General features: G+C 37.6%; 1 protein-coding gene across 2 annotated transcripts in view; it reads right to left on the bottom strand.

Annotated features, from left to right (window-relative positions):
- pik3ap1 (phosphoinositide-3-kinase adaptor protein 1) overlaps positions 1-24146 on the bottom strand; it is a 40877-nt gene that overhangs the window by 3474 nt on the left and 13257 nt on the right. Inside the window, exons 3-16 of one of the 2 annotated variants that reach the window (XM_066693088.1) lie at positions 20793-20998; positions 19135-19279; positions 14356-14498; positions 13651-13783; positions 8779-8975; positions 6538-6724; positions 5992-6087; positions 5134-5367; positions 4793-4855; positions 4146-4342; positions 3156-3216; positions 2586-2747; positions 1928-1998; positions 385-482 (exon numbers count right to left, since the gene is read on the bottom strand). In XM_066693088.1, coding sequence (XP_066549185.1) covers positions 385-482; positions 1928-1998; positions 2586-2747; positions 3156-3216; positions 4146-4342; positions 4793-4855; positions 5134-5367; positions 5992-6087; positions 6538-6724; positions 8779-8975; positions 13651-13783; positions 14356-14498; positions 19135-19279; positions 20793-20998 — 1993 coding nt within the window. The remainder of the gene's footprint in view (positions 1-384; positions 483-1927; positions 1999-2585; positions 2748-3155; positions 3217-4145; positions 4343-4792; positions 4856-5133; positions 5368-5991; positions 6088-6537; positions 6725-8778; positions 8976-13650; positions 13784-14355; positions 14499-19134; positions 19280-20792; positions 20999-24146) is intronic. The other variant, XM_066693089.1, reaches the window with a different exon arrangement.

The following is a 24146-nucleotide window of genomic DNA, read 5'->3' as shown; positions in this document are numbered from 1 at the left end:
TCATCTGTTAGCTGCTTACAAAATATAGCTGGCATAATACATATAACACATGCCCCTCTCAAACTCCATTAGAGCCACAAATAAATAAACGGTTTATATAACACATCATAGCAAAGACTTACCATGCACCTAGAAATTTATATTTATAAAATACATATACATCTTTTTAAAATTCTCATTTCAATAAAGGTGCTCCAACCCCATGTAAGTAAATGTAAGTATATTCTGCTCGGGCTGTGTTGATCTATTCTGATAGTAAACTACACTGAAGCAATGACAGAGCAAAGAGCTTTCATTATCATTACTCTGAAGCTCTCAACATTATTGACAAAATTCACAAGTGTTAATGAAAGTATTTAATGGGTCTCTATTTGTATGCTTTACCTGTTGGAGGGTCGTGGTGGAATTCGGGGGGGGGGCAGTCCCGGAGCTCCCTCTATCACACGTTGTGGACTGGGGCCAGGGTAACACTCTGAGTTGTCCTACAGATAACATAATAGAAACAAAGACATATGATGGAATATAGCTGGTATTCAAGAAAGAATTGAACACTACACTATACTCCAGAACATGAAAAATGAGTTCTGAAACTCAGCTGCAAGACCTTGAAAATAAATTGCATTCTCCCTTGTTCCAAAAAAAGCTTTGAGCCACAATATAACATTTATTAAATGTAAATTACTGTTTATGTTTATACAATTAGCTAAAAAATAGTATGTTATTGTAGAAGTTTATTGCAGATGGTCATACTATAAATTCATTATTAACTGCATGTGTACAAGGACGAATGCACATTACCTGGTTTGGTATAAGACGTTCTAATGTAATTTATAATTTAAAAATATGCCAAAATGATGACACAAATTAGTAAATATATATTTTCTACTTATGAAGATGATGATGATGATTATTTATTGGCCACACTCAAAAACTGTTTAGAACAAATACAGCTATATTAGAGCAGCAGAGGGCAGCAGTGTATTTCAGTAAATTTTGATATTTAAGATGAGAGATACTCAAGGTATGGGTCTAAAAACAGAAAGAAAATAAACTGCCTGAAGCCTGGTTATTGTTTTAACTATTGCAGACAGATAGATACTAATGCCAAAGAAGGTCAGTGTAATGCTTATCAATTACATTTTTGAAAGTTTCTAAAAATTGGAAAATAGGAAAAATCATATTTTCAATTTTCCGCTTTTTTAGAAAATTGAAAAAATAGAATTTTGGATAAACATTAATATTTACATTTTTTACTTCTCTGTAAGAAATAGAAACTTCAGTATGTGGTGTGCAATTTATATTTGTTCAATGTTTTCACTTCTACTGAAATAATGAGAAACGGAACAGTGGCTGAAGTGTGAGAACTATGTCTTTCTGAGAAATAAAAAGCTCAGAAACAGGCTATAACACAGCAGCGGGGGAGGACGCTGCAGACTGTCTACAAATGGGACACGGCTTTAAATATGAATGTTTATCCAAAACTCATTTTTTTTCCATTTTCTAAAAAAACAGAACATTTCAAATATGATCACTTTTTCAATTTTTCAATTTTTTCTGAACTTTCAGAAAATCTCATTAATAAGCCTTACACAGACCAAAAAATATCACTCCCACATTTCCCTCTCATTGTTAATGACTCTTGCCATGGTTTTAAATCAACTCATTATGATTCCTTCATTTGTCACAGTATACCTTTAATTTTGTGAAATAATGAAAATGGAAAAACAGATGTGTGCAGTTAACTAAAGCATACACCATAAACAATAAGATAATAATTCTAAAATAAAAATAACTTGCATTTATATAACAAAGAAAGATATTGAATTTGAAAAATGTATCTATTTCATGAGAACCACAAGTACAGTGACAGTGTTCGGTATTACACAGCAAAACTATATATAGTTAGGTTCTCTTCTTGGTTTCTAACCTCATTGTCCCCTTCTGCTCCACTGCTGAAGCTGAGGTTACTACGTGTGCTTGATCTGTTGCTGCCATTACCTGGTCACATCAGAAGAGATCAATGTTAAAGAAGGTGTTACAAAACATGAATGTATAATGTTATATATAAAATGCTTGACACTGTTACTGCACATATATACAATGACATTGTGCAAGTCCCTGAGAAGTAATGGCTCAGAGATATAATTACTGTGCCTGTAGTACTGAACTTCCTGTACCTGTTGGGGATTTAATCTCACAACCTCCTTCTTGTAAGTCAGTTACATTATGCTTCTGTTAAACAGGAAGTTCACCATTTGCATGACTGCAGACAGTGTTTGTACACGTAGGCACAAGTGTGATAAACCTTTATTGGCCACTAGAGGTCACAATTACATGCAGAATAAGATGGCTAAAACTGGAATTTCTTATGAAAAAGTCTAATAAATTGGTGTTTTTATGTATTTTCTTTAAAAATATATATTTAGCATTATTAGTTTAAACTAATATCCAAAGTCATTCTAAAAATAATTTGTAATCATTATTATCTATAACTGTTTTTAGGTTTGTTAATTTTATATGCCAGATACCGTAAGAGCCCTCCTACTTTGTTATTGTAGAATGTAGAGCTGCCTTTGCATACGTACTTGATGTACTGGTGGTGCTTCCAGTTTGCCAGTTGCCCCTATGAATTGGTCTATTTGGTGAAGGTGGGACAGCTACCATTCGTGGGCTGGGCTCATAAACAGCACACTCCAAAGTTACCGGTGCCTTCTGATTAGGAAGATAAGGGGCAGTGATCTCTAGTTCTGAAAAGAGAAACAAAGCATTGCTGATTCAAACAAAAACATTCTTTTAACAAATGTATGCATATCATGTATTAATGCTGGTGTCAAATCCTCTGCAAAACGTCTAAATAGGTATCTCAAAATATTCAGCAGCCAAAATTACTTGTCAAAAGCATAATATGACTTCACTCGTTTTTATAACTGAAAGATGAATCTGGATCAAACAGGATCTTTATTGAACTTTCCCCAAGTTACATTCTAACACATCTTAGGTATGTCATGGAAAAGCAACAACTGGGTAACAATATTATTTTTTAATTCTTAGGATTTCACAAGCCTGAAGCAATCTGTCAGCGTAACAAAGCCATCTGCTTAAAACCAGTTTGCAGTCCTATTAGTTCACACTAGTATTCCATTTTTCATTCTTACCGGTCTTGTTTTTCTCTTTTTGGCGTCTGGTAATGCTGTCTCTTAACTTCTTCAGATTTTCCTGCAATTAAAGTTCTCAACATCAAACTGTCACACTCTAAAAGCTAGCCTTACAAGCATTAAATGTCTCACTTTAAATATTTTTAAATATTTTTCAAGAGGGGCTCCTCAGAAGTGCTGTCAGAAATATGCAGCCATCCTCCTTACAATGCTATAGCTTTGTGATACCCAGTGTGTGAAGAAAGCAATTAGCAATTAACAATTTGTAAAGTTATAATACTAGCAATTACTACTACTACAACTAGAACTACTACTACCACTATTACTATTAATAATAATAAAAATAATAATATACAAACATGAGAAACAAAATATAAGAAAACCAGTTTGCATGTCATAATGTATACATCATTGAAAGCCATGATTGTTTTACATTTCAAAATATGTTAAATGAAGAACTGAGAGCATTTGGCCCATTGGTGCACAGCAATACATAACTATCACTTCTTGTTCTACTTGTATAGAAAATGTATGAAATCAAAGACATAATAGCTGCGTAGTTCCGTTTTCATTGTCCCTCACATTTAAAAATCAACCCCAAAAATGACATTTGATACCATCAGTTTTTCCATTTGTAAATTGTTTTTTACACTATGAAAAGACAAATTGTGTCCTAATATGGTGATCTGGTTGTACATGTTAATGTATAAGAACAACACTATTGTGGAACAACACTCAGGTAAACTTTCTCAATTATGACAGTTAACTTCAGGATGATCAAAATGCTCACAAACTGTGGTTTTAGAAAGAGGCTGTTTGTTCGTAACTGATGAATGAAGATAGGGCTCTTCAAAGGCAATGTGCCTCATTAAACAGAATTTAGCAATGGAACGCAATCAGAGGAAGACACAGGGTGTGATTTTCAAAGATCCAAATTTTCTATACATATTAAACCCACATAAACTGACACCAATTGGAAGACTACAGTACCTGCTGGAACCGTAAGGATTCAGACCTGCTCTTTTGGTTAGACTGCCAATCCCTGAACTCGTCGACAGCTTCTTCCACAGTGATGACACCTAACTTCACCTTCTCCTGCAGCGAAATCAGCTGCCTCTGACCTGGGGTCTTCATCCCAGCAAATGGGTCATAGGTGGTTGTAGAAGGCCTATCCCTGACTGGTCTCACTATACCAATATGAAGTGCAGAGATGGAGTCAGAAACAAGATAAACAATATGGAATTCCTGCTTAAGTTATAAAAAAAAATGAAAATTAATTTTCTGTCCAGTTGTGCTAAAAAATTATACATTTGCTTTATCTATTCAGAAATCTACTACTTCAAAATCCCTTTGATTTTCAGCAAGAACTAATATGTGGAAAGATAATATTACCTTCAAAAAATGAAATGACTGAGAGTCAAGATTTAGTTTTACCAACCAAAAATGGATAAACAAAGTTTCTCTGGCAGAAATACCACCAGGTATCCAGAGAGTCTAATGTCACTTTCATCACAAATTCACGTGTAAGGTCTTCCCAGCGAATACACCACATTTCTGAACTTTGCTGTAAGCTTGTGGTTTGGTTGTGGCAGACAAGATTTTGTTCAGATAGAAAAATACGACCCTCAGAACCTTACCTTGGACTGGTGTTCCTCGAATATAAATATTCTCAGGCTTTGTTGTTTGCTTTTCAGAAAATACTATATATAAAAAACAAAAACACACAAGTCATTGCCATTTGATGAGGCACTAAAAATGAAGGCATCTTCTACAAAATCAGTATTGCCGCCTACTTATAAGCAGGCTAAGGTACAAATATAAATTCATTAAATCTAAATCTAAATTAAAAATAAACAATGAAACCAATTTCTTTGTCATAATAAATCACAGAATATCTTTAATCATTCCCGTTAATCCCCCTTAAACAGTAACATTGTAAGGTTTCTTGGGCTAGAAGTTGCTTAGCCATTTCTCTGACCTTTGGAAATGTAAGTTTCTCTTTCTTCTGGCTCACTGCAGATGGGGGGTCTAGGTATGGGTGCAGGTGGACGGCTGAATATCTCTGGCAGGCCAGTGGCCCCCTGCTCCACACTATCATACACATCATCCTCCAAACACAGCTTGTAGGGGTCTTCTTCTTCCTGTTCACTCTGTCCTTCCAACTCCTCCGCTGCCTCATCTAACGCCTGTTTTTGTTCAGTCCCAGATTTCCCTGTTCGACATTGTGATCAATATTAATTTCCGTTTTTGCCTAATGAAACCTTTAAGGTTCTAATAGATGTTTTTTGTCATGCATTATAGCGGTTTTGGTTGCATACTTGAAATTCTTAAATTTATAGTTACCCTTTTGACAATTTTCTTATGCAGTATGTTAAGAATTATCTTGCTTCTTCTCTTAAGACTTAATAAATATAAAAGGAAATACCATATAGGGCCTGGTTCATGGCTATGAAATGAACACTTACTTTAAAAAATGCTGTCAAAATATCATTACATTTGGTACTCTTACAGATCTGTACAATATTTTCATGAATATATAGTCATGCAAATATTTAATATAATGAATTCTAGTAATCATTTTTTGCAGTTTATTCATGTTTGTATATTTGTACAAAATATTGATTTTAAATGTTTCCTTTTATTTTTTTGTTGCAAATAATCTAAAATCTAGCCCTTGCACACATCTGAGTTGTTGTGGTTGTAATTAACTGATGGTATAATTTATAATTAACTAACAAATAAACTACCCACACACATATATATCACCAGCCAGATTTAAATATATGTAAGCTTCAATATGTTATTCCTGTAGATAGAAAATGCTTTTAATTTTTACCCTCTAAAAATTTACGGAGCATGGTCTCTTGTGGATTCATTGCAAAAGGATCAGGGACTGTATTTGCTTGTTGAACTGCTTTTTCCATGTCTTCATCTAAAGGTGAAACAAAGAGAGTATTCCATTTAAAATTCAGTTTCAACTGTGTAACAATAGTTAATATATGGTTCTGATCTATGTTTAGTTAAAATAAAATAATAGACTTTCTGTATCTTGCATTATTTGTCTTCTCATAATGGAATAAAACTGTTGAATGTGACTATGACAGCCAGGTTGTAAAATGCAGTGTTCTGCTACATGCCTCATGCTACATTGCAAAACAAAAAAGCCAAGCAAATTAGACTTATTTGCTTACCTTAATGTTCAAGTAAAGTGATTATTGAAATTTGAAGATTATTGGTCTGTATTGCACTACTTTCTCATCTCATTCTTTTTTGTATAATTTTGTGAATACCTACATTGTCTGCTCCTCGCCACTGACACAAAGACTGATCAGGCAACATTATGATCCTATTAGCAAATAATGTGTTTTACGAAGGCACCTACATATGTCCTCTAAACAATCAGGGTTCAGCTCCATCATTGACTCATAGATGTCCTCATCACACCCTGGGTTCAGAGAGTATTTCATCAGGATGTCTGTGGAAGCTTTGGACATGGACTCATAGATGTCTTCATCCTCTCCTTGTGTGATGGTTTCCTTAATATGAGATTTCAGCATATCTGCAGTCTCCTGTGAGGAAGGTTGGGAGGATATTAGACTATTAACCCCCACTTAACAGGTAATTCCTTGTTGTGGACTACACAGGGTACACATCAGTTTTAATCTGTTAAAATCAGAAGATTATTTGCTTAATTAGATATGGATTTCTAATTTACAGAACACAGAAAAAACTGAGAATTGGTAATGACTGTCTTTGAACGTTCGAAAGTTTGTTCGGTCTCCAGACCTTCAGAGGTTTTTACAAACCTTTGAAAGTTCATCACGTGACAATCACATCCAATTTTTCCATTCTCTTGTTAATAGAAATTGACAATGTTTGAATACTTTAGTGTGCCACTGCACCCAATAAAGGATTAATGGGGTGAAGGTGTTGTGGTGGGGAGGAGCATAGGGAGAGGGGATAAAAGGTAACAGGGAGGCGGAATAATGAGTCAGTGTGTCAGTGTGTTCAGTCCCTGAGACCTGTGTGTGCTGCAGTAATAATAAATAAAACAATGTGTTGTTGCACACGGAATGATGGATTGGGTCTCCTCCTTGGAAACCCCCACAAGTGTTACAGTACTAAACTACACTTCAGATGCCCCACATAGCTAAATTAAACATTATATTTGTATACTGCCCAATACTTAAATAAACATTGATGGAAATAAAGTTCAAAACCGTCATAAAAAGTCCCATAATTTCCACTGTCATGTCAGCAGACATTGAACCAGATTACATTTAAACAATGTATTTTGAAACTATACGATTACACTGATAAGTAGGATTGTCATTCAAATCTATACACAGGTAGCAAATGTGACCTCATCGATAAATTATGCAAATTACCACCAACGAAGCTTCAAACCTTCATTCGGTAATGTGTTCCAAACCTTTGAAGGTACAAATTTACACTTCAGGATAGCCCTAGAAATGGTCTTTACATAATTGTATTGACTTCTTTTGTATTGCCATATTCTGTAGGAGCATTTGTAATTATGCTACTGAAACTTGTCATAACCTGTTATAAAGTGAAGATGATGTTATGTTAAAGAAAAGGATCCCGTGTCCTTTTTATTATATATTTTTGAACTTGTCAGCAGAACGCCTGAGTACTAGTCTACTCATTAAATACTACTTAGATTTTCTTCATCACAACTGACATGTACTGATCCGAATTAACCCCTTCCAGTACATGAAAATATTTGTTTCTGCCCATTTTGATTTGCTGCTTCCTTCTTCTGCTCTGCAAGGGTAATGCATTTTAAATGCAGTTAATCGATAAGACAAATAGTAATGGAGATAGATATAGAAATAATGCTACTCATCAGCTTTCATGTTACAAAGTATGTTAATATGCTACACCAACTTTAGAGGAATCTACCATATTTAATGAACAACCGACTAACCAATTTATACATGCACATCAAAGTAAGATATTGTTTGTGAGACTTCTACCTAAGAAACTTGCTAAACCGAGATATCAACACTGAACTGGTGACATCACAAGTCATAGTGTCTGAGAAAACAGGACATAGTTTCAAAAATTGTCTCATAAAATCCCCAAACTAAAATTGTCTCAAACTAATTAAGCCATTGGTATTTCTGGAAGAAACTCCATTCAAAGTTGCACTATTCCCCTATTCCACACACTTTTTCCTTAAAATTGGTCCCTGATGCTGTTTCTGACACTACACTTTGCTGCAAATTATTTCATTTCAGATACCTTATATGCCACAGCTGCACTAAAGTCAGAACATAGAAGCTGTCTGAATACAGAAAATACAATACATAATTAACATTATATTGTGGTTTCCTTTGCTTTCTCAAAACTATTTAAATTGCATACGCTTCACCTCCCCTGTGATATTAATATAATTTACCACTGTCTCAATAATTAAGTTCATTATAAATTTCACATTGCATGTATGAGCATTTCATAATAATATAAACCTATTAAAACCTATAAATTATAGGTAAACAAGTATTCATTGCTCAATTAACTGCTTAAACAACTGCATCAGTATTAAGACTGACTATCTGATACCAAGGTTAGACGGTACAACATGTGTCTGGTTACTTACCACATACTCATCCATGAACTGCCGCAAGTCTTGGAATCCATACTTTTCAGCAATATTATTGGGATAGTCCCCATATTTGTTAGCCACGCTGTAGGCCTGCAAGGCACCAGGACACTGCAACAGGCTGGTTGTTAGTTTCTTTAGTCCATACTTAGCAGCAAAGTGAAGCAGTGTTGGCAACTCCTCTTCTCTTTGGTCTGTTGGAGAAGTAGAAAGGGTAAAATAATTATTTTTTTCAAAATCGTTTTTATAGTCATTCTGATATACCCAGCGTATTTTTCAACACTAAATACAAACTATCCAAGTGAGGAAACATTAATGTTATCATTAATGTTATTGATTGAACTCCAACCCGGGGTCTCACACTCCAGACCTTGGTTTTTGTTGAAATTTTATTTAAATTACTTAAATGAACAAATTACTTGCTGAGTTAAGATTTTTTATATCAAGATAGTTTGCACGGGATGTTTGAATAATTTAATTCAATTACAGTTTTAAAACAGTTTTAGACCTAGATAAAAGTGTAAATTGTATACAATTAATTGAAACAGACCAATTAAATATGAACCACTGGATCACAAAATAGAAAACACTGACAGCACTGGGAGCTAAGTTTCTGGAAGAAATCATCAAACTCAAAGCAACTGGGGTTTAGCCTTCCTACTAGCTCCGTTATTAACAGCTTAGCTGAGCAGGAAAGATTCAAATTGACAACATCAGCTTTTCTGTCCCTAAGCCACAAAATACAGGTAAGGTATGCCTTTGTTATTCCTTTGTTAATCATACATCAGTTCATTAAGAACTGTTGCCCATCATTGTAAAGTGTAACCAAGGAAGCAGTCCTAATTTTCACGGCAGCTGCCCATGTATAATCAGTGTCAGCTGCACTTCATACATTCCATTGCTTATATTTTAAAAACTATAAAATGAATAGCTTACTTACGTAAATCACCAAGGATATTACGGCTACTCAGCACTGCAGTAGGTGCTGGACACATTAATGTAGGACACACAGCAGCAGTAACGTAATAGCATTATGTTTGATTCTGAAAGGATTCTGTAATTATGGATAGTATTGGGTAATCTGGAAACCCTTATTTATATAATTCTATATTCGCTTCCGTTTTTAGTGTGTAATTCAAACGTTGAATTAACACAAGGTAACTTTATTACTTTGTTCATTCGCTTCCATTGCTTTTAAAAAAGGATCATATAGCTGTTGTATAGCGATATAGATTGTAAAACAAACATGCAACTATAAGCAGTTGCATTTCCTGATTAAAGACCTCAAAACTACTAATTTACTAACATCAACACAAATATGATAGCAACCCACCAAGACTCATTTGCTCCCTCCTCTTCGGAGGCGATTGGTTGCATAAAAAATGCTTTACAAGCATGATTAGCTGCAAAAAAACACTGATTGACAGTTACTCCTCCCACATTCCAAAAACTCGATACTCACGATACAAGCATTTTGTATTTTGCACAAACTAATATATCGAATATATCGCAAAAACTCGATATATAGCCAAGCCCTACCAAGGAGGTATGCATTCAGGATGTGTCCAGACTTGAATGCACGGCACAGTCTGGACTGATGCCAGATGTACGCATCATGATCCCTCCTATATATACAGTGAGGGAAAAAAGTATTTGATCCCCTGCTGATTTTGTACGTTTGCCCACTGACAAAGAAATTATCAGTCTATAATTTTAATGGTAGGTGTATTTTAACAGTGAGAGACAGAATAACAACAAAAAAATCCAGAAACACGCATTTCAAAAAAGTTATAAATTGATTTGCATGTTAATGAGGGAAATAAGTATTTGACGCCTTCGACTTAGTACTTGGTGGCAAAACCCTTGTTGGCAATCACAGAGGTCAGACGTTTCTTGTAGTTGGCCACCAGGTTTGCACACATCTCAGGAGGGATTTTGTCCCACTCCTCTTTGCAGATCCTCTCCAAGTCATTAAGGGTTTGAGGCTGAAGTTTGGCAACTCGAACCTTCAGCTCCCTCCACAGATTTTCTATGGGATTAAGGTCTGGAGACTGGCTAGGCTAGGACCACCCCTGCTGCCTTATCCTCTCTGTTCGTCCTGTCCCACTCTGCTCGTCTTACCGAGCGGAGAGGAAGAACTGGGCTCCTGCTCTCCCCATCTCTCCTCTTCTCTGTCCCCCCCTCTCTCCTCTATCTCGACCCACAGCTTTGAATTCCATGCAGTGGAAATCACCTCTCCCACTCACCTCTTCCTTCTAGTTCTCTAGAGTCCACCTGGTCCACTCACCTCCTTCCTGGATGAACTCGACTTTCTTCTCTCCTCTCTCCCCTCGCTGTCCTCACCTACTATCCTCCTGGGAGACTTCAACATCCACCTCTCCAACCCTTACCACTGTGCCAGACTTCTTCCTCTTCTTCACTCCTTTAACTTCTCTCTCTCTCCATCTCCCCCCACTCACAGGGCTGGCCACCAGCTAGACCTCATCTTCTCTAGAGGCTGCTCCCCTTCAACACTCTCTGTGACATCCCTGGACATCTCGGACCACCACTTCATCACCTTCTCCCTATCCCTCTCCTCCCTCCCCATTCCACCCACTCCCTCTGTCACCTTCCACCGTAATCTCTGCTCTGTCTCCCCCTCCACCCTTGCCTCCACTGCCCTCACTCTCTTACCTTCCATTTACTGTTTCTCCCATCTGTCAACTGTGCTACCTCCTCCTTGTTCTCCTTCCTCACCTCCTACCTTGACTCTCTCTGTCCTCTCACGTCTCATCCTGCCCGTCCCTCCCCTCCTCAGCCTTGGCTCTGTGCTGTTCTGCGCTCAACCTGAACTAGTCTGCGTGCCACCGAACAGAAGTGGAAAAGGACCAAACTCCCAGCTGCCCTCGAAGTCTACCGCTCTCTACTATCTACATTCTCCTCCTCACTCACCTCAGCCAAGAAGTCTTCGATACTCTTCGTATCCACTGTCAACAACCCCCGCAAACTCTTCTCCACGTTCTCCTCCCTCCTTGCCCCCCCTCCCCCTCCTCCTCCCTCATCTCTCACTGCTGATGATTTCGCCTCCTTCTCCTCCTCCAAGATTGCAGACATCCGCAGGCTCTTCAACAGTCCCCCCTCCTCTCCCATCACACCCAAACCTCCCACCTCCCTTTTCTTCATTTTCGCCTCTCTCAGATGCTGAAGTTTCCGCTCTCCTCCTACGTCACAAAAATTCAACGTGCCCTGGACCCTCTCCCTTCTCGCCTCCTCCAAGCGACCGCTCCTGATCTTCTCCCCTTCATCTCCTCCCTCCTCAACTCCTCACTCCTCTCTGGCTGATTCCCCTCTGCATTTAAACAAGCTGCTGTCATCCCACTCCTCAAGAAACCAACCCTTGACGCCACATCTCCTTAGAATTATCGCCCTGTCTCCCTACTCCCCTTCCTCTGAAAGACTCTCGAGCAGGCGGTCTACCGTCAGCTCTCTGACTTTCTGTCCCATCACTCACTCCTTGATCCTCTGCAATCCGGCTTCCACACAGCTCACTCCACTGAGACGGCTCTCCTGGCAGTCACTGACTCCCTCAGCTGTGCTCGGGCGGCCTCCCTCTCCTCAGTCCTCATCCTCCTTGATCTCTCCGCAGCATTTGACACCATCGATCACTCCATCCTCCTCTCCTACCTCTCTGACCTTGGAATCTCTGGGACTGCTCTCACCTGGTTCTCCTCCTACCTCAGTGACCGGTCTTACCAAGCAACATGGCGAGGTTCCTCATCCACCCCCCAACTTCAACTCACAGGCGTACCCCAAGGCTCTATCCTGGGCCCGCTCCTGTTCTCTCTCTACACTCGCTCCCTTGGCCCCCTCATCGCATCCCATGGTTTCTCCTACCACTTCTATGCTGATGATGCCCAGATCTTCCTGTCTTTTCCCTCTTCTGACCCTCTCATTCCCTCTCGCATCTCTTCCTGCTTGTCTGCTATCTCCGCCTGGATGCACTCACACCAAGCTCAACCTCTCCAAATTGGATCTCCTGTTTTTCCCCCACTCTTCCTCACCTTCTGCTGACCTCCCCATCTCGATCCCCATGGAATCCACCACACTCTCCCCTTCTTCTTCTGCAAAAAATCTCGATCCTGCGCTCTCCTACACCCAGCACATCACCACGCTGACACGCACCTGTAGATTCTCCCTGAGCAACATACGCCGAATCCATCCCTTCCTCACCTCAACTCGACTCATCTGCTCGTCCAGTCACTGGTCCTCTCCCGCCTGGACTACTGCAACTCCCTCCTGCCCAGCCTGCCTGGAACTACTATCCGCCCGCTCCAGCTCATCCAGAACTCTGCGGCTCGTCTGGTATTCTCTCTGCCACGGTTCGCACACGCACTTATAATATTAGTCCTTTTACCCCCATTAGATAGCACTTCACAGATTGTTATTTTGCTTCTTGCGTTTTTGATTGTTTCCTCCTTGCTCCCTTTCCCGTAGCCCTTGACTGTGACCCTACATCTTGACAGCACTTAGCTTAGCAACTTAGGTTGTAGGACCTCACTTACAGTACTTGCCTGTGTAAATTGTAAATTGTAAGTTGTAAAATGTATTATATTTTGAATTGTTATGTTTTATGTAAATTGAATTTGTAATGATTGATGCCTTTATTGGTACTGTATTTTTGCACTTTGTTTTGCACTGATGTTGTAAGTTGCCCTGGATAAGGGCGTCTGCCAAGAAATACAAATAATAATAATAATATATCCCCTACTATAGAAGAAATTACTAAATATGTATATATACTGGGGCATTTTATACCCTGCTTAATTTAGAAGCTGGTGGAACATATATTTATCTAAAGATACCAAGGCATTTTTAAGAAAAGTTACCCACATGCTGACATATTTTCTTGTTCAATTTGGTTGATTCCAAAGAGATGAAGACCAGTTGTAGGCATATTATTCTTCAGTGACTCCGTCAATAAGCGGTCCAATGACTCTATACTGTTTGTGGTGATTTTAAAAGCCTAGAAACAGAATGATAGAATGTCAAAATTAGGTATAAAAATAGGTACATAAACATTATTCACTATAATTCACTTTTAATATTATTATTTTTTTGTATACATTTTAGTCCATTTCCAGATACTAGAATGTCTTGTTGACAATTCTAAATAAATAATTACCATCCTTGATTAGCATTTAAACATTTTTGTTTATTTTAATGTTTACTTCTGAGGCATTGCTTTACTGTATCATCATTTTATAATATGTCTACCTCAAGTAGACAAATTCTCATTCTTATTATAGATATAGATATAGATATAGATATGTGGTTGGTATAGATAACTTGGTTGTGGTTGGACTTAAATGGCCTCCATTACTGTCTATTTCAAACCAGCCAACTGAACAGGGGGATCTAATATTGTTGAGCATGAGAGGTTGCCTAGTCACAGTAAAGATTTAATGACACAACTAGCGAACTCAGCAGGATTAGGATTAGAAAAAGGTAGATCTCTACCATGTGACTCCACACAACAGTGTATTTAAGCAGTGAAATGCACCCTCTTAAACTAATAGAGCTTGTCTATCTTCTTACCTGACACATGAACTCTATTGGGTTGGTGGCATTTTCAAGGTAGTTTCTGATGTCCTCCATGCCAGTGATGTAAGTTACAGGCACTGAGCAGACTGTCATATCCCCACTGTATAGAGTCACCAAGACTGATCCAGAAGGCATTTCTACCAAGAAAAGTTAATCAATGAATGGTTTCTAACATGATCATAATATCCATAATATCAAAGTGAAAAATCTGCAAATTGTTATAAATGAATTACAAACACAAAACAGAAAATAATTGAAATGCAAAAGTAATCACCCCCTTTGCTATGACACACCTGACTGAGCTGTGGTGAATCCAATTGTCTTTAGAAGTCACATAATTAGTTGAATGGAGTCCACCTCTATTCAATTAATGTGTGTCATATGATTTCAGGTTAAATACACCTGTCTCTGGGGGGTCCTACAGTTGGTTAGTACAATTCCTAACAAAAACTACATCATGAAGACGAAGGAACATTCAATGCAAATCCGGAATAAGGTTCTTCAAACGCACCAATCAGGGGTAAAATGTAAGAACATTTCCAAGACATTGAATATCCCCCGGAGCACAGTAAAGTCCATTATAAAGAAATTTAGAGAATATGGCACAACTGTGAATCTGCCAATATCAGGCCATCCTCAAAAACTGAGTATCCGGGGGAGAAGGGCACTAGTCAGGGAGGCCACTAAGAGGCCTATGGCAACTCTAAAGGAATTAGTCTTCCATAGCTGAGCTGGGAGACACTGTGCATACTGCAACAATAGCCTGGGTGCTTCACAAAAGTGGCCTTTATGGGACAGTCACAAAAGGAAAGCCTTAGTTTATAAAAATCCCCTCATCAAATCTTGGCTAGAGTTTGCCAGAAGGCATGTGGGAGACTCTGAGACCAAGTGGAGGAAGATTCTACGATCTGATGAGACCAAAATAGAGCTCTTTGGCATCAATTCTAAGCACTACATTTGGCACAAGCTTAACACCACACATCATCCTGAGAACACCATCCCTACTGTGAAGCATGGTGGTGGCAGCATCATGCTATGGTGATGCTTCTCTGCATCAGGGCCTGGAAACCATGTAAAGATAGAGGGCAAAATGGATGCAGCAAAGTACAGAGAAATCCTGGAAGAAAACCTGCTGAAGTCTGCACTCGACCTGGGACTTGGGAGAAGATTCAAAAACAAAAAGGTCAATGTCCTGGAGTGGCCCAGTCAAAGCCCGGACCTCAATCCAATTGAGAATACGTGGAAAGAGTTGAAAATTGCTGTTCACCAAAGGTCCCCATCCAACTTGATGGAGCTTGAGCAGTATTGCAAAGAAAAATTTGCAAAATTTGCTGTGTCCAGATGTGCAAAGCTGGTAAAGACTTATCCACACTCATGGCTGTAATTGCTGCCAAAGGTGCCTCTGTTTTGTATTTGTAATTAATTTAGAACAATTTGTAGATCGTATTTTTCACTTTGACATTACGGTAATTTTCTGTGTTGATCAGTGGAAAAAACTGATTAAATCCATTCTGATTGCATGATTTCATTTAATTTTTTCCCACAATGACATGTGGAAAAGTCCAAGGAATACTTTTGAAAGTCACTGTAAATGTCATTGCAAATAGGGCTTTTTCTTTGGTCAAGGTCAAACAGCCAATCAATGGAAACATTTCAATATTAATGGTTAAATGTTAGCAAAAACAACACATTTGTGAAGGATTTGAATATTGAGTAAGAATCCCTTGTTGTAATTATTGTGCTGCATACCTAGATTTCACCTTCACCGATCAAAATACACATTAAATGATTATTAATTTGGATTCATGCAAACTGATAATATACTAAGCAATATTCTGGGAAGCGCACTATGTGATCAATGTGCTATATATATATATATATATATATATATATATATATATATACACTCACCTAAAGAATTATTAGGAACACCTGTTCAATTTCTCATTAATGCAATTATCTGACCAACCAATCACATGGCAGTTGCTTCAATGCATTTAGGGGTGTGGTCCTGGTCAAGACAATCTCCTGAACTCCAAACTGAATGTCTGAATGGGAAAGAAAGGTGATTTAAGCAATTTTGAGCGTGGCATGGTTGTTGGTGCCAGACGGGCCGGTCTGAGTATTTCACAATCTGCTCAGTTACTGGGATTTTCACGCACAACCATTTCTAGGGTTTACAAAGAATGGTGTGAAAAGGGAAAAACATCCAGTATGCGGCAGTCCTGTGGGCGAAAATGCCTTGTCGATGCTAGAGGTCAGAGGAGAATGGGCCGACTGATTCAAGCTGATAGAAGAGCAACTTTGACTGAAATAACCACTCGTTACAACCGAGGTATGCAGCAAAGCATTTGTGAAGCCACAACACGTACAACCTTGAGGCGGATGGGCTACAACAGCAGAAGACCCCACCGGGTACCACTCATCTCCACTACAAATAGGAAAAAGAGGCTACAATTTGCACAAGCTCACCAAAATTGGACAGTTGAAGACTGGAAAAATGTTGCCTGGTCTGATGAGTCTCGATTTCTATTGAGACATTCAGATGGTAGAGTCAGAATTTGGCGTAAACAGAATGAGAACATGGATCCATCATGCCTTGTTAGCACTGTGCAGGCTGGTGGTGGTGGTGTAATGGTGTGGGGGATGTTTTCTTGGCACACTTTAGGCCCCTTAGTGCCAATTGGGCATCGTTTAAATGCCACGGCCTACCTGAGCATTGTTTCTGACCATGTCCATCCCTTTATGACCACCATGTACCCATCCTCTGATGGCTACTTCCAGCAGGATAATGCACCATGTCACAAAGGTCCAATCATTTCAAATTGGTTTCTTGAACATGACAATGAGTTCACTGTACTAAACTGGCCCCCACAGTCACCAGATCTCAACCCAATACAGCATCTTTGGGATGTGGTGGAACGGGAGCTTCGTGCCCTGGATGTGCATCCCACAAATCTCCATCAACTGCAAGATGCTATCCTATCAATATGGGCCAACATTTCTAAAGAATGCTTTCAGCACCTTGTTGAATCAATGCCACGTAGAATTAAGGCAGTTCTGAAGGCGAAAGGGGGTCAAACACAGTATTAGTATGGTGTTCCTAATAATCCTTTAGGTGAGTGTATATACAGTGAGGGAAAAAAGTATTTGATCCCCTGCTGATTTTGTACATTTGTCCACTGACAAAGAAATGATCAGTCTATAATTTTAATGGTAGGTGTATTTTAACAGTGAGAGACAGAATAACAAATAAAAAATCCAGAAAAACGCATTTCAAAAAAGTTATAAATTGATTTGCATGTTAATGAGGGAAATAAGTATTTGATCCCCTATCAATCAGCAAGATTTCTGGCTCCCAGGTGTCTTTTATACAGGTAACGAGCTGAGATTAGGAGCACTCTCTTAAAGGGAATGCTCCTAATCTCAGCTCGTTACCTGTATAAAAGATACCTGTCCACAGAAGCAATCAATCAATCAGATTCCAAACTCTCCACAATGGCCAAGACCAAAGAGCTGTCCAAGGATGTCAGGGACAAGATTGTAGACCTACACAAGGCTGGAATGGGCTACAAGACCATCGCCAAGCAGCTTGGTGAGAAGGTGACAACAGTTGGTGCGATTATTCGCAAATGGAAGAAACACAAAATAACTGTCAGTCTCCCTCGGTCTGGGGCTCCATGCAAGATATCACCTCATGGAGTTTCAATGATCATGAGAACGGTGAGGAATCAGCCCAGAACTACATGGGAGGATCTTGTTAATGATCTCAAGGCAGCTGGGACCATAGTCACCAAGAAAACAATTGGTAACACACTACGCCGTGAAGGACTGAAATCCTGCAGCGCCTGCAAGGTCCCCCTGCTCAAGAAAGCACATGTACAGGCCCATCTGAAGTTTGCCAATGAACATCTGAATGATTCAGAGGAGAACTGGGTGAAAGTGTTGTGGTCAGATGAGACCAAAATCGAGCTCTTTGGCATCAACTCAACTCTCCGTGTTTGGAGGAGGAATGACCCCAAGAACACCATCCCCACCGTCAAACATGGAGGTGGAAACATTATGCTTTGGGGGTGTTTTTCTGCTAAGGGGACAGGACAACTGCACCACATCAAAGGGACGATGGATGGGGCCATGTACCATCAAATCTTGGGTGAGAACCTCCTTCCCTCAGCCAGGGCATTGAAAATGGGTCGTGGATGGGTATTCCAGCATGACAATGACCCAAAACACACAGCCAAGGCAACAAAGGAGTGGCTCAAGAAGAAGCACATTAAGGTCCTGGAGTGGCCTAGCCAGTCTCCAGACCTTAATCCCATAGAAAATCTGTGGAGGGAGCTGAAGGTTCGAGTTGCCAAACTTCAGCCTCGAACCCTTAATGACTTGGAGAGGATCTGCAAAGAGGAGTGGGACAAAATCCCTCCTGAGATGTGTGCTAAAACCTGGCCACCAAGTACTAAGTCGAAGGGGTCAAATACTTATTTCCCTCATTAACATGCAAATCAATTTATAACTTTTTGAAATGCATTTTTCTGGATTTTTTAGTTGTTATTCTGTCTCTCACTGTTAAAATACACCTACCATTAATTTATAGACTGATCATTTCTTTGTCAGTGGGCAAACGTACAAAATCAGCAGGGGATCAAATACTTTTTTCCCTCACTGTATATATATATATTTATTGTATATATTGTATATATAACCTTACAAGGACCCAGAATATGCATGTTCCTCTTACTTCCACAGTTCATCAAAGGACATGTTTGTACTTACCAGGTGCCTTGGCAGAGACGGTAAATTCATTCTCAAGTACCCCTGGTTCTATTTTGGGGGGACATTCTTTGCATGAAAATTCCAATTCAGTTTTTACCTGACTGTCTAGTTTACATTTCAGTATGATGTAAACTTTCACCTCTGCCTGTGGAAAAAAAAAGTATGTTCAACACCATTGAAGAAAAAAGATCTCAATCATAGTGTTTTTTGAAAAGTAAGATTTGCAGTTGGGTGAGGTTCAGTCCTACTTACTTCCTCAAACATGTTTACAGACTATTCAATTTTGCTAATTGTTAAATATTGTCAATTGGACAATCTATTTAATCTGAGACATATGTATTATGCTATGTGGCATTAAGTAACCACTCAAATAATCGGGAACAAACCTGTTGAAGATTATTATTATTACCCTATTTCTTAGCAGACACCCTTATTCAGGGTGACTTACAATTGTTATTATTTTTACATTTGTACCCATTTATACAGCTGGGCATTTACTGGAGCAATCTAGGTAAAGTACCTTGTTCACAATTAGATTGGAGTACAATTTGTGGACAAAGAGCACATTTCTCACTATAGTTTATTTATTCTACCACAGAAGCACTGCTATATCTGTGCAGGAAATGTAGAACTGTACTTTGTCTTCGGGCTGTTGACTGGAGTGATTCTAATCATTAATATATTTTAAATAGCACCCCGTCATTCTGACAGATAAGGGGGATTATATACAATACATACAATTAAACCAAATTATCCAATTCTTTACCAAACAAGTTTAAAATTGTTGTGTGTGCATAGACAATTCATATTTTCTGTTTTTAAGGTAATCTATTGTGTATTGTGTATTTTGGTAGATATAATTCCGTGTTTGCCATTCAACCAGAATTAATTTTAAATAAGCATTTTAAATGTTAATGTAACTATAAAAATAGGCAACTGCACATGTACAGTATATTGTGAAAACAAGTTAATCACTTTTATATGAAGAGACAAACTGCATTAAGCACCAAGCATTAGTAAAATGAGGTCACTACAGACAAATAGAAGTTAATCCCAAGTGCATTCAGGAATGAAGACTGAGCTGATGCTTTTTACACAGAGAGTGCTAGGTTTGTGAAAAAAAAAACTACAAAAAAATGATATGCTGTGAAGGCACAAGTGTCTTTCAAAACAACATGCTTCCCAAGAGTTATGAAACAACAAGCAACTGTTACAACCAAACCAACCAAGCAGGAACAATTGTTTTGTATGCAATAACTTGAAAATAAAACTTCAAACATATCTCTACATACTATTTTCCTATGTATCATGGGAGAAAAATGCTCTCTGACAGCAACTCCTCAGCTATGACTACTGGATGCATATTGACCATAACAACTTTAAATGTTTTTGTTTTATAGATCTAAAAGTGGAGCTTTAAAAAATGATTTTTAAAACAACTCAAAACAGAAGTGAAATTAAATTGTGAATCTTAGTTATGTATATCCTGAAAGTTCTTAGTTCACAAAATAAACACATGAAAAACACAGAAGTGTACACATTAGGTTTTGTCTAACTTAAAATATCTCACAGTGTGTCCATTGTTTTTTTGTTTTACTTAGTTCTGTTATTTCACAGTAACCTTTAAAACATTGTTGTTGTACTAATCTGATGCTTACCCCACATCGTATTCGGTCTGGCTGAATGGTAATGCAGTTCTCATAAGAGGATATAGCAGGTGTGTTACAAGGCTCCTGCTTTTCAACAACACAGTCCTCAGGAGTTGGCTGTGGATCTTCCGCTGGGACCTCGACTACCACTTGGCTGCTGGCATGAATCACCTCCAACTCTGCTTCGCTGTCAGTCACACTGTCACAACCTGAGTCTCAGAAGAGAACAGAAAGGAATTTAGTATTACTAAAGTCAAATGAAACCAAAAACTAAAAATGTATTTAAATAAGCAATACAAATAAAATTAACACATAAAAGCATCTAAGCTCACAACCTTAACCTCCTGTTTCAAGATCATCAAATTTCAGTCTACCCTTTCCCTTGCCCATGAGCAAAGGAGCTCAAACATCTTTTCTTCAGCCCATTTATTTTGTTTAAATGCTAATTATTTCTTTAGTTGTATTTATTTTTGTTTTGCCAGCATGATATCCTATTTCCTACGATTTACCTTAAAATTGAGATTATTGTAAGAATATTTTACTATTAACAAAGCAGTTTAAAAAAAAAAAAAAAGACCCTACATTTTATTTTTGATCAATGAAAGAAATGTCACCATTGCCAGTAAAGACTATACTTCATATAAATACATGCAGTCAGTCCTTCTTGCAGGGCCCAGAATGATTAATCTAATAAGCACGAAATGAGAATAAAAAAAAATCTGTCCAAATTTAAAAACAAAAATATTCGCCAAGTGTGAAGGTATGCAAAATCTTGTTAAATGAAAAGAGATTAACCAGAACATGCACACTTCATTTCCACTTCCTTTTTCTGAGCAGATGCATTCTCTGTCAGAATTGGACAAGTTGGCCTGTTTAAATTAATCTTTGTCACTCATTAACACACCAGCATAAACTGGTTGTTGCAGTCTAATGGGTAATGCAACCCGGGATTTTATATTTTGAATAAACTTCCTCATAACTTCCACTCACATCTTCTAGATCATATCCTATTTACCACATGACCTTTTCAGAACTGTATTTTTATTGTCAATTCCAAATTCAGTTGTCCTAAAGCCATAACCCTCTACCAAAAATAGTTTGCTGCCATTGCCTCAATGAATACTAGCCTTATTTAAGTATCATCAGCCTTGTACCCCAAAACATAGTATGCAAAGACACTGTATTTATATATTCATTACATAATTATTGTAATCATTATCATCATCACAGCTAACAAAAAAAAAAAAAAATAGTATCTAATACAACAATCACATGTTATTCAACTAAATATTTATTGCAGTGTCCAGTTTTCTGGAAGCTGAAAAGTTTTGCTGTATTTATTTTCCATTCACTATTTTCCATGAGGAAACATTTTAAAAAACACTACTGTGTCCAATCCAGTTATTTCTGATTCTTGAGAAACCTCTGGTCAGCTTTGTGCTGGTAAAGTGCTTTCAAACCAAAAGCTTAAATGTCAGGTGTGTAGTGTAGTCTGATGTGGCTAATGGTTTTAAACCAAAATGGTTTAAAGCAAAATGAGTGGAAGGCTCATTGCTCTGCAAAATGTTTGTATGTCTATGTAATAAATAAGAACACGTTCTAATAATAAACAACCCTGACAACCCAAATTTTAAAAGCAATCATCACATACCCATATTACAGAATCTTGTGTAAATTAAGTTGCTAGTTAAAACAGCTGCTTTAAAAATAAAACCACAAAAAAAGGAAGTATGCTCACCATCAAGTTCCTTATATTATGTGGGAGGATACAAATGAATCCGTCATTTAGTGGTGTGAGCAGGACAAAAATGAAAGCCCTGAACTATATTTTATGGTAGTGGTATTATGCAGCTCCATTGGGCTTTGCACATATAAAATACACAAATATATATAATATAATTATACATATAATTATAATTTCAAGTATGTTCCTTGAGGACAAGCCCTTCTTGTCTCTAATCAAAGCTTAATTTTTTATCATATTTAGAGAACATTTTGAACAAATAAGTGCAATTTATCCAATATTGTTCATTGAACTATTCATTTTGTTTCCTAAATTATATAACTTCAGAGCATGTTGAACAGCAAAGTGTAAAGTTTCTATTTGACTTAACTGAACTTTGCACACACTGTCTTTAACGTCTTAAATTCATTAATCTGTAATCTTTGAATTACATTGTTTCAAATGAAGGGTGTGAATATTTTTGATACTTTTTTATTTAAGAAAGTAAACACTGCCTCAGATTTCCTCTCCAGTCCAATACACTGAGTTTACATAGCACTAATATTCCACTAGCGTATATTAATAATATATTTTCCACCGTATTCAGAGTCTGAAATGGAATATTCCGGCCCTGAATATTCTGAATATTGAGTGTGGAATATTCCTCTACTATTCGGAATACTAAAGGAATTCTGAGCCATGTAAATGGCATATTCCAATAAAAACACTAAATGAGAGTCTGTGTGATACACTGTAAAACATGCGGTTCAAAGAAGTGCAGCTGCTTTTGGTCAGATGATGTTTTTTCATTTTATGGGTTTGGAAATAATTAGGAATTAAAAGCAGTTTGATTGGAAAAAAACTGTTGCACTGAACATTTTGACAAGCAATAAACTACAAAAAAGTCAAGTCTGCATCAACATATCAAAGTGAATTAAAGCTCACACACAACACAATCTCAAAATATTACATGACGTGAAAAAATGCACACAATAAAATATCTATTATGAAACAAACTACTAAAACCAAATTCAAATGATGAATACCTGTATCATGTAAATGTATTGATTGGTTGAAATTATGTTTTTTTTTCTTTCTGTTTTTAATATTCTTTGTTTTTCCCCCAGGCTAGTTATTTAACTGACAATACACTGCACCAAAGACATTTGACATCAAATTTATTCCCAATAACATGACCTGCTCTTTGATTGATATCTGAGTTTCTGTGTATTTTCTTTAAATGAGATGCACTTTTCTGCATTACAGGTTAAGAAATCATTACTTCATTTATATATAAATGTGAATACTGAAACCACAAATTGTGAATTCAGTCTGATACAATCTAACTCTAAATCAGGATAAATCAGGAGTTAAGAATAGTGAATATGACCCAAACAGACCAAAGTAAAACAGTGATTTCTAATGTATTATGTCAAATCAAAATATTTTCTATTTAGAAAGTCCAATGTGTACTACTTAGGGTGGAGTAATATGACTTGAACAATCATATAAATGTATCAGAGTGGCAAAGTTTCAGGTTTCCAAGCAACTATCTTGCTAAAACATTTTAGTGTTGACATCGCTAAATGACTTACACGGACCTAGTAAAATATTAACATGCAAATATGCAGCTGGTCACC

This window comes from Amia ocellicauda, chromosome 20 (genome assembly GCF_036373705.1).
Source record: "Amia ocellicauda isolate fAmiCal2 chromosome 20, fAmiCal2.hap1, whole genome shotgun sequence".
In the NCBI taxonomy this organism is placed as follows: Eukaryota; Metazoa; Chordata; class Actinopteri; order Amiiformes; family Amiidae; genus Amia; species Amia ocellicauda.
This window is presented reverse-complemented; position numbering and strand designations above follow the sequence as displayed.